At 40.8% G+C, this 15,284-nt stretch overlaps 1 protein-coding gene across 1 annotated transcript; it reads right to left on the bottom strand.

Annotated features, from left to right (window-relative positions):
- Nucleotides 1-3,309: 3,309 nt before the first annotated feature.
- EIF1AX (eukaryotic translation initiation factor 1A X-linked) lies at nt 3,310-13,502 on the bottom strand. Its single transcript, XM_090062494.1, has 7 exons — nt 13,282-13,502; nt 11,423-11,506; nt 10,152-10,255; nt 7,363-7,413; nt 6,397-6,478; nt 6,178-6,269; nt 3,310-4,684 (listed from the first exon to the last, which is right to left on the bottom strand). Exons 1-7 carry the CDS (start codon nt 13,295-13,297, stop codon nt 4,679-4,681), a joined length of 435 nt encoding a protein of 144 aa, XP_089918620.1. The 5' UTR covers nt 13,298-13,502; the 3' UTR covers nt 3,310-4,678.
- Between the last annotated feature and the right edge of the window lie 1,782 nt (nt 13,503-15,284).

Below are 15,284 nucleotides of genomic sequence, written 5' to 3'. Positions count from 1 at the left end.
TGTCTTGGAAGACGACCTTGGTCCACCTTCCGCCTCCAGGGGGTGAAGGGCCTGGTAGTAGGAGTCTATCTCCTGCTTACCATCCCTGATGGCGCAGTCTCTGGACTGCGGCCTGGAGCCCCTCCAGCTGGTGTGCCAGAGATCCCAGTAGGGGAGCAGACCTCACAAGGGAAGGTGGTTATGCTCCTGAATTGCTTTGGAGGCTTCCAATTCAATTCAGACGTTTTAATGCCCCCCCTCCCCCTGATTCGATTCGGATTCAGAGATTTGGCCGCTGAATTGGGCTGAATCTCCTCCAAATTGAATCAGCTACGGAAGCTTCACACAGCTCTAATATTCAAATACTCTACATAAAGGGGCAGTTCAATGGAATATGTATGAAGGTATCTTTTTGCACTCCTCCCAGCATAACTCAGAATATGCTCTGGGTATGATGTTTAGATAGAATGAGGTAAGTCCAGTGCAGTAATTTGACCAGACTTTCTTACTGCCAAAGAAGAGGAGGCAGAATGTAAGTGTTTGTTTTGATCTCCACTTCTGAGAGTTCTGTACATAAATCTTGCTCCCAGCTTTGAATGTATGTAGCTTTGGAGGGTTTTTTGCCTAATTTAAACATAAAGTTATCCTAACAAACAGTTGTAATATTGTAGCCTTCCACATGATCTCGAAGTCTACTGACTTTGTGCACTGAAAGAATTGTCACAGCAAATGTTATCTACACTGATAGAAGACATAAGTAGGAAATCAAATTGTCAGCCTATATACTGAAAAAATGTTGATTCCATGATGACAATGATTCTCAGGTAGGATGAAATACCTACCAAAGCCCCTTGAGAAACCTGGTAGTTCATGGGTAATGTAAAACTGCATGGGCTAGAATTGGTAGAGAAAAAATGGATGCCAAATGCAAGCAAAATAGACTAAATGGGTCTTGAGGTCTTTATGGATTTGAGGCATACTGGTTATTGCTGAGATGACAAAAATGGAAAGCATTTCTGGTCAGTAGTGTATGCAGCTCTAATATTCCTTTTTTAAATTAAAATTTTTGCACATTAGGAGAGGAAGGCTTTTCCAAATCGGTCAGACAGTTCCCATGGTGTAAAATGAAAAGGCACAGAGTCAAGTTAAAGAATTCTCCTATTGTCCTGACTGATCAAGTCCAGGAAAGAGAGATATGAGAGGACATGTGGATAGGCTTCTCAAGTTTGGAATACAAGGCTGCAGCAACGTTGCAGAGCTTTGCAAACAGCAGCTATGCCGCATAGCTACATTACTGGAGACCCCTAGTGGAGATGCCCTATATACTGGTGGAGTTTTTTTAACTGGTATGCCAGTGTCTAGCCAAGGGCTGTGTTGGCCTAGCTACATTGCAGAAAGAGCATGATTTCCCCCCCCACACTTTTACCCAACAGAGATAAGCCAGCACATTGTTGTCGTAGAGAATCAGAAGGGCATCCACTTTTGAACTGAGGTTTTATTTCTATCCTAGAGTTGAAGATTTTGTTTTCTTGTTATAGTTATTGGTGTGGCTTTCTGGTTGTAAACAGATCTGTATAGGAAATACCACACTGCTCAAACACTGACCTGATGAAAGTCCTTCAGAGACCATTAATGGCTCCCAGGGAAATGACCAAGTGGTTTGTCAATGTGTTACGAAAACCTGCTAGATGAATTACTGAAATCTGTTTGCATACATGCCAACTCTACAGGACAATGGCTTCCCTGCATAACTGGGTTGTTCTGGAATCTACTTGCTCACGTAAAATATTGCATCGGCTATCATTAATTGTATGACAGGAGTAAGAAAATTTGTGTAACTTGGGTGCAGTGTCCTGATCTCCAAAATGTCTCGTCTTTGAACTACCAAACTGGTGAATGTACTTCTCGCACCATCGATAAAGCAACACTTGATGTGAACAGTATAGGAAGCAAAGAAAAAGAAACACCTTTGCATACCTATTTTTGGTTTTCTAACTATTGACTGATGCTAGATTGTCTTGGATTTGAATTTGCATGTTTATTCAGAAATGGAAAGCAGGCATCACTGAGTCTCATGAAGGCAGTTTTACATGGGAATGCGCAATGGCAATATATTCATAAGGCAACATTATTTCAAGAAATACAAATTTATCTTCACTATTAGAAGACTCTATGCCAAGTCAGTGGTGGTCAACCTCTTGCCTGAGGAGCCATGTCATCCAACTCTGGGTCCAGAAACTTGGCAGTGGGGGAATGGTGGCAGCATTAATTGCTCTGCTGCTGCTGCCAGATTTCCAGACCTGTGGGGAGTCTCCTGGACTGGATAACATGGCCAGAATACACTGATGACCGGTGTGTAGAGTCACTCCACAACTGGATCTGGAATGCAGGATCAGGCCAGCATGCAGCCAAACCCAGGGCTAGGTTGCATGAGAGATGGGGCTGCTATGCACATCTGGATACAGCATGCTGGATTATACCCTGTACATGGGATCTGCTCTGCAGATCACACTCATTTGACCTCCAGGGCTGGAAGACTGAGTGACAACATTGTGCAAAAGGTGGGCTGTCAAGCCTTCAGCATAGTAAAACACACGAGGGATCTGATAAATTCTATTTTTCAGTTATAATCATGTGAGACTTGGTCTTATCTCCAAGCTCAAGGACAACCGGCAACATAAGCTAGCAGAGACAGAAACTAACCAAGTTTTTTTCTGCATTTGCTTGCCATATTGTATGCTGTGAAGTAAGAATGGGCCTGAGAAGGATTACCCATGCTGTGCAAACTTCTCTGTTCATCCTCATGAAGAAAAGCTTTTATTTTATTTAGTGGAAGATAGCTAATATGCTTAACTAAAGCAGCAGAGCTTTTAGGAGGAAAAAAAATGCAAACAGTAGTGGCACCACTGTTGTAAGGACAAGTAAGATTGGAAGAAATATCAGAAGAGCATTCTACTGCTTATGACTGACAGGTCAGACTTCCTACCTGCACGATGAAGTAGTCTAACCTCCAACAATGACAATATCACGATACACTTGTGCAAAATGTACACATTTGAAAATATGCTTGGCCTCTTCAGTTAAATGCACAAAAGGGGGATTTAATCCAGCTCTAACATTGATACCAACATTTTAATGGTCGCACAATCCAGCAAATAAGCCCCTTGCCAAGAAACACAACTGAAGCCCCAAATCTGCAGGCCAGATCAAATGGCTCTGCGGGCAGGATCTGGCCCATCTGCTATAGCTTGCCAACCCCTGCTCCAGGAAAGTTTGGTCTGAATATTCAACCACTTCCAAAATGACTGTTTAAAACAATGAGACCAACTCTTCATTTTTTAAGCTTGTTTTCTCTATTGGGATAGTTACTTTACATCATACCTAATAGACTGTATAATGAATACAAGTGTCAAGAATCAAATTTTATATGGCACAAAATAAAGAGTTAAATTCTCCATGTTATCTTGTCTTCAGAAATGTCAAATTCAAAATACATAATTAAAAAAAGACACAAAGCTAAAGCTACTACATGAAAATATTTGCATGATGATGTTAGTCTTTATTCAACTTCTTAGCTGTAAATCCTCCATTCAGAAGCTGGAGATAAGCTTTCCACTAGTTTGTCTCATCAGTTAATTCTGGATAAAAAGATTTTAATTTTTCAACTTATATTCAGTTATTCAATGGTTACACACTTTAATGTGATACCTTACAATGTATGGAACTTAAGATCAAAATAAAACTTTACTTTTAACATAACCTTTTCATAATGTAAAAATATTATATATATAATGTTTAACAAACCAAGAATGTGTAGCATTTATTTGGGTCAGGGAAAAAGTATTTTATGTATGTTTCAATACAAAAACCCCCTCCATTAGCTGTTAAACTGTTAATATTTTGTATCAATGCATCACTGCTAAATCAAATGTCACCCAGTGTTTAGCTTCTGCAACTACAGTGTAACTACTGTACTTACAAATACAGAAGAGTGATTAAAATGTGACAGTTTTAAACAACTGCAAATCTGAGATGCTGCTTGCTTTTTACATTTACTCGTCCCCACGTTGTGGCAAATTTACATCTTTGAAATAATGAGTGCTGAATTATCAAAAAATCAGTATAAAAATAGCAGCATGCTAGTAAAACATGAAAAGCAGATCCATACATTATAAATTTAAATGCAGATTTCTGCCTTTCTTTTATATTATCAAAGTCTTTTCAAGTTAGCTTCAAGGCAAGGGGTATATATGGACAGATACTGCATAATATGCCTAGACACTAATCTGAGCTGGGTATTTAATCAAAATCCATAATAATTACAGGGTAAACAATTTTTATTTCAAAATTCAGGTTTAACTGGAAATGTAGTGATGAAAGCAGAAGCGAGACCTTTACAACAGCAGATGTAACTGTGTCTTTCTTACACCCAGAGGAACAAGCTCTTTTTTTCCCCAAAGAGCTTGCAGTTGTGGCATTTTATTTAACCTTTATGATAATCCAGCATTATCCATTTCTAAAGAAATATAAATACTTTAAAACAAACATTGAAAATAAATCCATTTGATGTAACAAACTACACCCATTATTGATACGTTTCAGTCGTCTTAAAAGAAAGGGACTTCACCCAAAAATCAAAATATCAATGCAGAACAATCCTTGGAGGAAAAAAGTTGGAATGTAAGCCTCTTAGCCCAATTTAGATCTGAAAAAGGAAAAACAGAGAAACACCACATGTTGAGAAATATAGTTTTGACTTTATGAAACAAGCAAACAAGTTTGTCTTGAAATGCATTTTAACGACTTCTTAGCTTAAAAAGAAAATCCACAATAAACCCATTCCACAAGGGATTTTATTTTTTAATCTTCAGTTTCTCTTGCTGCTGTTAGCACATAAGCAACTGCCCCCTACCACCCTCTTGATCATCAGGTTCCACATCCCTGCACAGAAATTAATAAGCAAGGGTTTCAATAAATCATCATTAGAAAACAACCAAACAAGGACTATGAATTTCCTGAGGACTGGGAAACAAAAACCAAAAACCAACTAACCAAACAAAAAAGTAAAAGAAGAAAAATCAGGATTTAAGGGAAAGTTATAATTCAAACTATAAGCAGTTTAAGCTGTTACTGACAAAGGGAATTACTTTAATTGTTCTTTATAAGCATGTTCCAGAGTGGAAATCACTAACTTTCTCACATTAATTGTGGACTTGAGCCTATTTAAATCCTATTACAGACTTGCTGAATTAAGTAAAAATGTTTCACCAATGTTGCTTTGTATGGTTTAATTCTGCTCTGATGCCTTGCTAGGGAACCCTGTTTTCTTGCCACTCTTGATGACTGAGGCAGCACTTTCCTCGCTTCTGATACAATGCATTATTAATGCTTAGCAGTATTAGTTGTACTATTAATAGTTTCAACTACCACAGTTCCATTAGTTTATAAAATGCAGCACGCTGTTTTCTAGCATGTATGCACTTGGAAATTCAGATATTTTTATTTGCATATTTCTAAGGTGACTTGAATAAATCCAGGTCACCAGTTAACATTACTGGAATAAAATTAATTGCTGAAGTTTAACTACACTGTAGCAAGCATATTTAACACTTAATTTGTTTCTTCCTATTAAAATGTTAAACCCCAATCTCTGATAGGTTGAAAGTTCTTTTTCAAGGTCTGTAGCAAAAGTCAGAATTACATTTGACATCCTCCAAATTTAAGATGCCATGTAGAGGTTTGCAAGGAAGGTAGAACAGCTCAACAGTTTAGCTTATATAGGACTAATTTTGCAAACAGTGCACCTTCATATTTTAAATACCTAAAAATACAAAGGCATAATACGTCTGACTGTTGAGAATTTAAGCGATAGAAAATATGCAAGTTATATTTTCTACTTAGAGCTTAAAAATTAAAAGTACATTAATCTGTATGGAATAACCGCACAAATGCTTAAGATAAAACTGTTACATGGCCACAGACCAGAAGGTCTTCGTTAACACACTTTTTCATGGAACTGACCAAAGAGTGAGTGAATCCTATTTTAATCAAAGGCTGGGCAGCTTTTAAGAAGCATTATCTACCTTGGTTAAAAGCTTTCAAAGTTTTACCATATCACGCTACCCAGATTAAGTATTAAAGTAGAGAATATCATCAGGGATGGGCGCGTCATGCTTAACATTACAATGTTTTACTTACATCATCAATATCTTCATCATCATCTCCAATATCATCAAACTGGATTTCATCATCATCACCAGGACCAAATGTGTCCGTTTCATTGATTTTAGCTAAAGAGCGGACATTAAAGTAACAATTAGGAAGAGAGAGTTGATGTGTACATTTAAAAAGAGGTCATAGAGCTTTTGGGTACATTCACTCCCCATGTCTTTCAGTGTGATCTTGAAAGATTCTTACCATGCTCTGGAAGTTCTCCATATGCCTTCAGACTTCTGGCTTCATCTGCATTATATTTTAGAATGACATCAGCCTTGTTATCCTAAGTAAGAGGTTGCTTAAATGTATTAGTCAGCATTGTAGAAAGGTTTCTGCCTCCTATAAGTTCACAGGCTAGCAAGTCTCTCTTATTTGGACAGTAGAGACTTATGCTTTCTGAAAGCAATTTCATTTTTATTAATGAAATGAAGACTAATGTGTCTAAACATATTCAACCTAAATCAGACTGAGTAGATCAGATCCTGGCATGTTCCTATTGCACAGGCCATCTCTAAAAAAAATTCAAAGATTAAGCATTCTAAATTGCTCATCCTTCTTTTCTCCCTCTAGATACAACATCCACAATGACAGAGTCTTGTCTTTTGTCAAAAAGGCACAGCTTTCTGGCATTAAAAATGAATTGTACAGTTGCCCAAAGCACCCAATAGTTGTATAGTAATGTAATTCACTGAGAATGTCATAGTAAACATGTAAGTCTGAAAATCTATTTTTTACAAGACTTAAATTGTTACAATAGGAATTCAAACATGTGCAATGCAAAGAATACATGTAATTGCTGATCCAGTAGCAGCTCTGAGAAGGTGTCTTCTTAAAATGGACAATTTTCCATTGAAAGGCACAGAAGCTATACACAAAGCAGCAAGCTGAAAAAGGAATCATCTCAATGCCACTGAGTATTCTCTGCCACATATGTAAGGAAGAGAGGATCAGAGGACTGAAGAAGTCATAACCTATCTATGATGGAATTTATGTGCCACACAAGACATAATAAATATATTAAATGTTGTGTGAGGTACACTTACGTATACTCTGGTACAATTAAATGGAAATCCACTCAGTGCTCTTTAACAGACCTTTACTAATATTTAATGAATGCTGTGCACTATTAATTGTAACAGTTCAGTGGTAAACGTATAGCATTTTTACCTGGTAGTCTCTCAAGCCAACCAATATGATGTCAGACGTATTTATCCAAACCTGAAATCCAAAAACAGGAAAAATAATGTTGAACCATTCTATACATTCACATCTTTCTGAGAATGAGTAGTTTAACAGTAGTAGTTTCACAGTATTCCCATGTCTAATGTAGAATACCAGCATAAACATAAGAGTATTCACATTTAGACAGCTAGTTTCAATATTAACATAAGACCCCCACTGCTGGTCAAAGTAAGTTAATCCAACATATCACAGAGCTATATAAAAAGTATGAATAAAAGCACTTAAAAGGAATCTCACCTGATGGGTGGCTACTAAAATGTTAAAGTTTGGTGAAGAAATCTAAACATCAAGCAACCATTCTATTGTTTAAATTCCACAAAGGTTCAGTGAGAAAAAGAAAAAAAAGAAAAATGGATGGACTACTTAAGGGAAGAGGGAGCTGGGAATCTGAACTGAATTGTTTCTGGTAGGCCTTCATGTTAATTAGTAAAATATACATTAACAGCTCTGAAACCAATAAGGACTTGACATGTTTATTTTTTTTGTAATTCCTATCAATACTGATATTTTGAGAATACATTCAAGAAAAAGCATTCAAAAGAGTGATTTTGTGCTTTAAAGATACTATTTTGTGCTCTGAAAGCCACATAAATTTGTGTTTTCCATTTGGAGAATGTTAAATTAAAAAAAAAAGTTCAATTATTCACCTCTCCATTATTCCAGTAGCCTTAGATATTTTGGAGGTCAGCAACCCCCCCCCGGAAAAAAAAAAGTGCCTTATTAAGGTGAGGGAACTGTTAACTCAAGGCCCCTGTACTACTGCTATTCAAATTAAAATGCATTAATTTGTGCGAATACACTTACACTGCATAACTGCTCAGGAATTATATTTATTGGAATCCTAATATCTACTGTCACCCTGTAATGCATCGTCCAGACTGGATGTTGGTACCATAACAGGAAGAGAAGCGAACAGTGGGTCACTTGAAGACAGGGTAGAGATCAACAACAGAGGCACCTGGTAGAGACACTGACTTGAACCCATGTGGTAGGCTGAGTCTCTCTCCTGGCTTAAATGAATTTTTCCAAAATAGAACACATGCTAGAAGTCAAGGAACTGAATTTTGTGCAAGTGTTAGTAAACTGAAATATACAATATGACCTATGGATCACACCCCTTGCCAATAAAATATAAATTCATCTCCTGCCTCTGTAATGTGGCTTTGCAAGCCTGGCTGTCAAACAGGAACTTTAAAGCCTGGAAAGAATCCTAAGTTCTCACTGTCTGTGGATAGCAAGGTAGAACTGAAGCGGCAGCAGCCACTCCTTGAAACAGGTTTCTTTATTATGGAGCCTGTTTTAATATTTAGCAACCCTGTTGATAATGATGACATTGCAAGTGGTGGTTGCCTCATTTCCATTGATCACATCTAGTTTCATTGCTCTGGAAAGTGGGGAGCACATCACACAATTTTTCCTTTTGTACAAAATCTATCACCCTCAATAATACTTAAAGTAAAATCCGTGTTAGAATTTAGAGCATGTTGAAGTAGTCTTAAACCAGAATTTTAGTTCCCAGGACAAAGCTTCCAAAAGGAGCTCTTGCAGAATGTAAGCAGGCAGAAATTCATGAGCCCAACACATCCCCAGGAAGTTCTTAACAGCAGCACACAATTTCAGAGTGTATCTGAACTGCTTGGATTCAATGACAGCTTCATGAGATGTAGGTAGCTTCTTGGTCAGAATAGCTGACCTATAAATAATTCATTTTACAACAAATGGTCCTCACAACAAGTGGAAATGGGGTTTCCTTATTGCTCAAATTTGCTTGAGCCATAAGAGACTTAACTTTTACTTTACTGTAAAACATTAAGCTGCATGATTGACCAGTCTTAACCAAACCAAAAAAATTGAACTGATCAAAGCCAAGATATGAGCCCAGATGCAGACAATTTCCATGTCAATATCAAGGATAGTACTTTAGGAACCCTTTGTTTAAATGACTTAATTTGGAGTGCTGCTGAAGCTGGATGGTTTGGGGGCTGCCTACCTTGTTCCCAAGGAGTACAGCTATTTGCAAGATAACCTTTGTAAGCATGCAGATTTTAGTGCACTTAAACGTGAAGCAAAGTTATCTGTGCTGAGAGCAGCCACAACTGCTAAGCAAGATAATATGCACATCTGCATGCTTCTGCCAGTCCAAGCTGGCTCAAATCAGCAGCTGTACTGCTACAATGTGACATGTGCTCTGGGACAACACAAGATTGAGTGGACTCTGGCAGCCAGCTGAAGTCCAACTCCACTTGTGGGGGCAGGGGGGGGCGGGGGAAATAATGCAGAGTATTATGCCACTTCAGAAAGGCTGAGTGGGGTGCAAGCAGAAAAAATGCTTCTAATGTAGAGTAAACACAAGGCTCAACCTTCACTATAGTGGTAGTACCATCTTAGAGATATTTATACATAATAAAATGTAAAGTTTTTAAAAAGCAAAAACACTTCCCTTGAAACTGATGCAGCATTAAAGAACCTGAAAATTATACAGCTACAAGTATGTTTTAAAACATACTTACTACATGGATCTCTTGTGCAGGACACAAAAAAGTCTAATAAACTAAACTGTAAAAAACCTAACTGAAGGAATATTTTTTTTTACTTAACTGTATTTTTTCATTTTGAAGTGCAGTTGTAGCTGTAGCCACACAGATTTTCTTATGATTACATACCAAGCACAATGGACACTCACTTTATTTTCTAGTTAAGTGATATGGACTTACCTTTTTTCTCAGCTTTCCTCTGATATGACATAACCTCTTTACACCATCAAAACACAATGCCTCCAATCTTCCATTTCCCAACATCTTGATCACCTGAGCATACTCTGTAAGAGATCACCCAAAATCTTCAAATTATTACTACAAGGTAAAATGTTGCCTGTTTTTACGAAATTATTTCATTATATTGTTAAGCGATTTCCATAGTATAGATGGCCTCCAAATAAAGCAACTATAAAGGATTATTTTGTTTTCACTTTTTCAATTTTGTGGAAATATAAAATGTCAAGATTTAATATGAGCCCTGAACAGCCATAATCCAAGCTGTCAGAGGGCATCTTCATAGCATTTTTCCCGTAATGCTTACTTCCTATTACATTTATGCTTCATTTTCCCTCAAGTTATTTTAATTATACGGAGGCATATATTATTGTCACAACATCCTGTGGGGACAATCTGCAAAGACTGATTCACCACTATCATTTCTACCTGAGTTGGTAAAAGTCAAGCAGATTATCAGGGGACAGAAAGTACCACCTGCACAGCATCATCTCCTTATAATCTTTTCACATAGGCCAAATCCTATCTTCAGGGATATTTCTGTACTTAATGTGTTGATGCTGGACCCCAGTGAACAGTTTGCACACACCAGTTTTCACCTGATAAATCTAAGCATGCCCCTCTGCCCACCCTTTGACTGGGCTCTGCTGTCATGTTATCCCTTTCTCCAGTACAGCAGAGCATCAATACTTTTGAGCAACTCTTGGATTATGAAAATAATTTTTACATCCATTTCTCTCAGCTTTCACAGCTGTCTCCCCCTGTCTAGTAAGTGGCCCCAGCATTACATTTGATGTAGCTCCTGATTTACCCAAGCAATTCAAGTCAAACAAGACTGCAAAATACTTACCCTTTTCGAGTCAAACAGACAAACATATCAGATTACTATATATAAAGTGCTCCAATGTACTACTTGTTACTTCAAAACCTAATTATGTTCCTCCCCTCCTTACCTAAGAGTTCCAAAGACTCTTTACCAGCATGGTACCTCTGGCCCAAGGTGGCTGGATATTGCTTCCACCAGCACACCACTACTGACATTTACACCTAGCTTAAAAACTGGAACATTAATTTCCTGCGTGCTCAAAAGTGTTGTGGTTCTCCGACTCATCCAAATGAACTGTGGAAACACCCAATTTACCACTCATAGGAACTTTCAGCATACGACACCTATAGCCTGTGACTGAAAACAGTTATGATGAGCAGAATCTCACCTTGTCCATCTTCCTTGAACACCAATTCTCTTTTTTCTGATTCATTCTCGTTCTTACCTCGTCGTCTGTTTTTACCTCCTTTGCCTAAACAGAAGGAAAAGACATCAATAAACATGGTTCAGCAGCCCATTTAAATGAGTGTCTCAGAAAAGCAAAATGGAAACACCTTCGATCTGTGTAAAACTAGGGATGTTTTCTCATTTTGCTCCTGCAACTTCAGGAATACTTTTAACCCGGCCCCAAATAGATCCTGCTTGTTTAAAAAAAATCAAACCAGGACAACTCAAGTCATGACAAAGTCAAAGACACTGCCTCAAGGTAAAAGTGCAGGGAGCTAAAGGTAAGTTGCATCCTTCTCATCCCCTTTATGAGGAAGATGCATGTTCCCTTTGCACTTTGAGTAGCTCTGCAAAGCCACCAAAAAAAGGGGGGGTGTGTGGAAAAGAGACCAAAAATATTGTGTCCAGTGACTGCAACACATCCCTGCTCCATTACTGGTTGCTAGTCTCCGGAAGTGGCAGGGCTGGGACATATGAAAGAATAATCCCATGGTGGGCAGGGGGAAGAGACTGAAGATTCAGTCACACAAATACAAGCCCCACTCATGGACCTCAGAAAGACACAGGGGAATAACTGAGTGGCAATCCCTAGTCACTGTCCCCATTATCCTGTGGGTAGGCTACTGACAAGAGAGGCTGAATCAGGTCTACAGCTCAACATTTTATTTGCTTGCACTTAAAAACAAACATTTATCCCACAGTCTATTTGGCTACTTGTGACAGTACAACATAGACTCTCACCTACACTGGCCGGGGAGACATGAAAGGTGAGAGGAAGGGGACATGCAGGTTGGCAGCAAGTCTTCTTGAATAATCTCAGCTCTCCAAATTCCCTTCCAGCCTAAGCCCAATATTTAGAAACAGCCGATTCTAATATTTTAATAAATGACCTCCGATTGGTTTAATTTAAATGTTTTTCTTGCACTAACACTTTGGGAACTGGACTGAACCCAGCTCTTGTGGACTTGGAAGGTGTCAAACAGCTGGTATTTAAATCCTTGGTCTTTGACAGGGCCATGCTTTTTACAAATGACTGAAACACCTTAAAAATAAATTATAACAAAATAACACCTAATCCTCTTGGTTCCAACGACTGCTACTACTGTTATTTTAAAATAAAGATCTTAAAACAGTAGTAAGCAGCGATGGATGGAACCAAATGGCCAGGGCATGGCGTGTGTGGATTATATTTAATGTGTGCTTCTCCCTTATCATGTCCCCTCTGTCGCCTCGTGCTTTGTTTAGCTGTGTTTAGACAAGGCAGGCAGATGAATAGTTTCCCTTACGTGGCCCACCAGGCTAGCCATGACATCTGCAAAGGGTCATGCTGCTATGGTCCTTCTGGGGCCTGCTGCTTGGCCTAGGCTCCTCCAACACAGCCCAGCCAGGCATTCTCCTCATCCCTAGTCACCCCCCCCCCCAACGCCCTGACCGCACTCCTCAAACCAACGGCCGCAACCGCCGGGGCCGTGACGTCACAGGGGCCCAGACCGTGAGGGGCCCAGACCGTGGGTGTAGGCGTTGCCCCTTCCCCCCGCGTTGGAAGCTGCCGTTAGAAGCGGCCAACGGCCCGGGGACAGGAGCGCGGCGCGGGAGCACGGACGGGCCTGGTCCCCTCCGCCAACACGTATGTGCGTGCGCGAGTGGGGGGGCACCCACAAGGCCGGAACGGGAAGAGCAACAACCCGGGCGGCGCAGGCGCCCTCAGTCCCGGGGAGCGTCTCACCTTCCTCGCGGCCCAGGCCGTAAGGCAGGACCCCGCCATACACGCAAGGCGGGGGAGGGGTGGGAAGGCCTCACCTTTATTCTTGGGCATGGCGGCGGCGGCCGCGGGTCGGCACGGACGGGGAAAGGCGGGCTTGGGGCCGGGGGGCGGCGGCGGCGGCTAGCTCACAGGTCGGTCGAGGATAGGCGGGGGGCCGGGACGTCGGTACGCGGCGGCGGAACAAGGAGGCTGCAGGTGGCTCACGCGCGTTCCAGCCTCGCGCTGCCTTCGTTGGACCCCGCCTGACGCTCGCGCGGCCCCTGCCGGCCGGCGGTCTTCACTGCGTCCTGCTGGGAAGGGGCGGGGCCCGGCAGGGGCAAGTGCGGATGCGCAGCGGGAAGGGTTCTTCCCGGGGCTGGGGGGCCGGGTCGGACTCTCCCCGGGGCAAAGGGAGTACTGTGAACCTCTTCTCCCCTACCCTGAGGCTGGGTCACCAGGGCTATTTTAAGGATCGTGTGTGTACGATGCTTTCAACCCTTGTACGATCAGTAATAGGAAAAAAAGTGTTCGAAATGTAGGAATCAAGTCGTGGTAGAGGTGATATCTTTTATCAGACCGACTAGATTTTTGCAAAGAAATGTCTTTAATTGCAAGTTTTGTTTTTGTTTTTTTGCTTTGTTTTTAGTTTCTTTTTGCAAAAATCTAGTCGGTCTAATAAAAGATACCACCTCTACCATGAGTTCTGCTTCCCGCAGTGTCTAAACCAGTATGGCTACAACCTGGAAACCTGACAAAATGTAAGATTATTTTTTGAGGGAGCTCATTGATGTGGCACATGCAAAGCCCAAGTCATTGTTAGGGAGTCTTAGCTGACTTTTGGATTTTTTTTTTTTAATTTAAATTTTCTGCATTCCAAGCCAAATTAGCCAAAACAACTTCCACATCTGAGAGTTGGTCCAGAGCCATAAGTGGTCCTACTACTGGCAAACATCCTCCATCTCTATCTCGGGCTTCGTACGTTCCCAAAATCTTTGGTGAGCATCCTACTTCCAGGCCAAAACCCAGAGGCTTGGGGTTCAGATGCTCATGTGTTTTGCTTACCCCAAGCCATAGGACCGCAGGAGCAAGCTAGCGAAAAGTCTTCCATAAAGTGGGTATAAAGCCAAAGTTCACTATGCATTACCTATGTGGGTACTATGCTATGCCAGCAGAGTAGTTTTCCCCAGGTGTGACTAGGGGACTACACGATCACTGCAGTGATCATGGTATTTTTTCTGCCAGGCAACTATAAGACTTTACCTGATTTGAGTAGACAAGAGGCTGAGAAACTGATTTCTTGATCCGCTGTCAGCCTTTCTTACAATTGCTTGCTTAGAAATAAAAAAAAAAAAAACCTTCAACTTTGATAACCAAGTTCTCTCTCACTCACTGAAGGCTACAGTGAGCAATATAAAATTAACAATAAGAAGGCTTATTTGCATGCTGTTTTGCATATTTTTTCAGTGTAAGATAGTTTTTCAGCAAATACAGTAATTTTGAGCTTCCAATGTGATTTCATATTTAAGACCTGGCAATGCTGCAGGGCCCCCCCACCTGTGCCACATCCCACCATGGAGCTGGCACCTAGCTGTAGGCTTGGCCCTGGGGCTGAGGTGGCAGAAACCCCCAGTATGTATGTACTGCGGCCTGCCCTCAGACATGGGGCACCTGGGTATGGGACTCTGCCTATGTGCCTAGGGCTCTCTCCTGCTTGTACATCCACTGCTCTTTCTTTCTTTTGAGTCAGATTTTTAGTTAAATCACAGCCTGCTCTAGTGAGTGTGACGTTAATTAGTAGGGTTAATGATTAAGTTAGTTAGATCCACTTACTCCAGTGGTGCCCAACTTTTTCACCCTTTCTAAGTTATGCCCAGTCTGGTCCTGATTCGATCCAGGGCAGCAGGGCTGTGCTCCCAAGTCAGTGCCTGAGCATGGGGCATTGAGTAGCCCCAGCTAGTGGGCAGGGTTCATGTGTCACTGCCTGGCTGGGGGTGGGAGGGATGGCATGCACGCCAGGTGCCAGTTTGGTCCATGGGCCTGATCTGGCACGCAAGGTGAG

The sequence above is a fragment of the Crocodylus siamensis genome, chromosome 1, assembly GCF_052110815.1.
Source record: "Crocodylus siamensis isolate JL-2025a chromosome 1, ASM5211081v1, whole genome shotgun sequence".
NCBI lineage: Eukaryota > Metazoa > Chordata > Crocodylia > Crocodylidae > Crocodylus > Crocodylus siamensis.
Note: the sequence above shows the minus strand (reverse complement) of the source record. Positions and strands in the feature narration are given on the sequence as shown.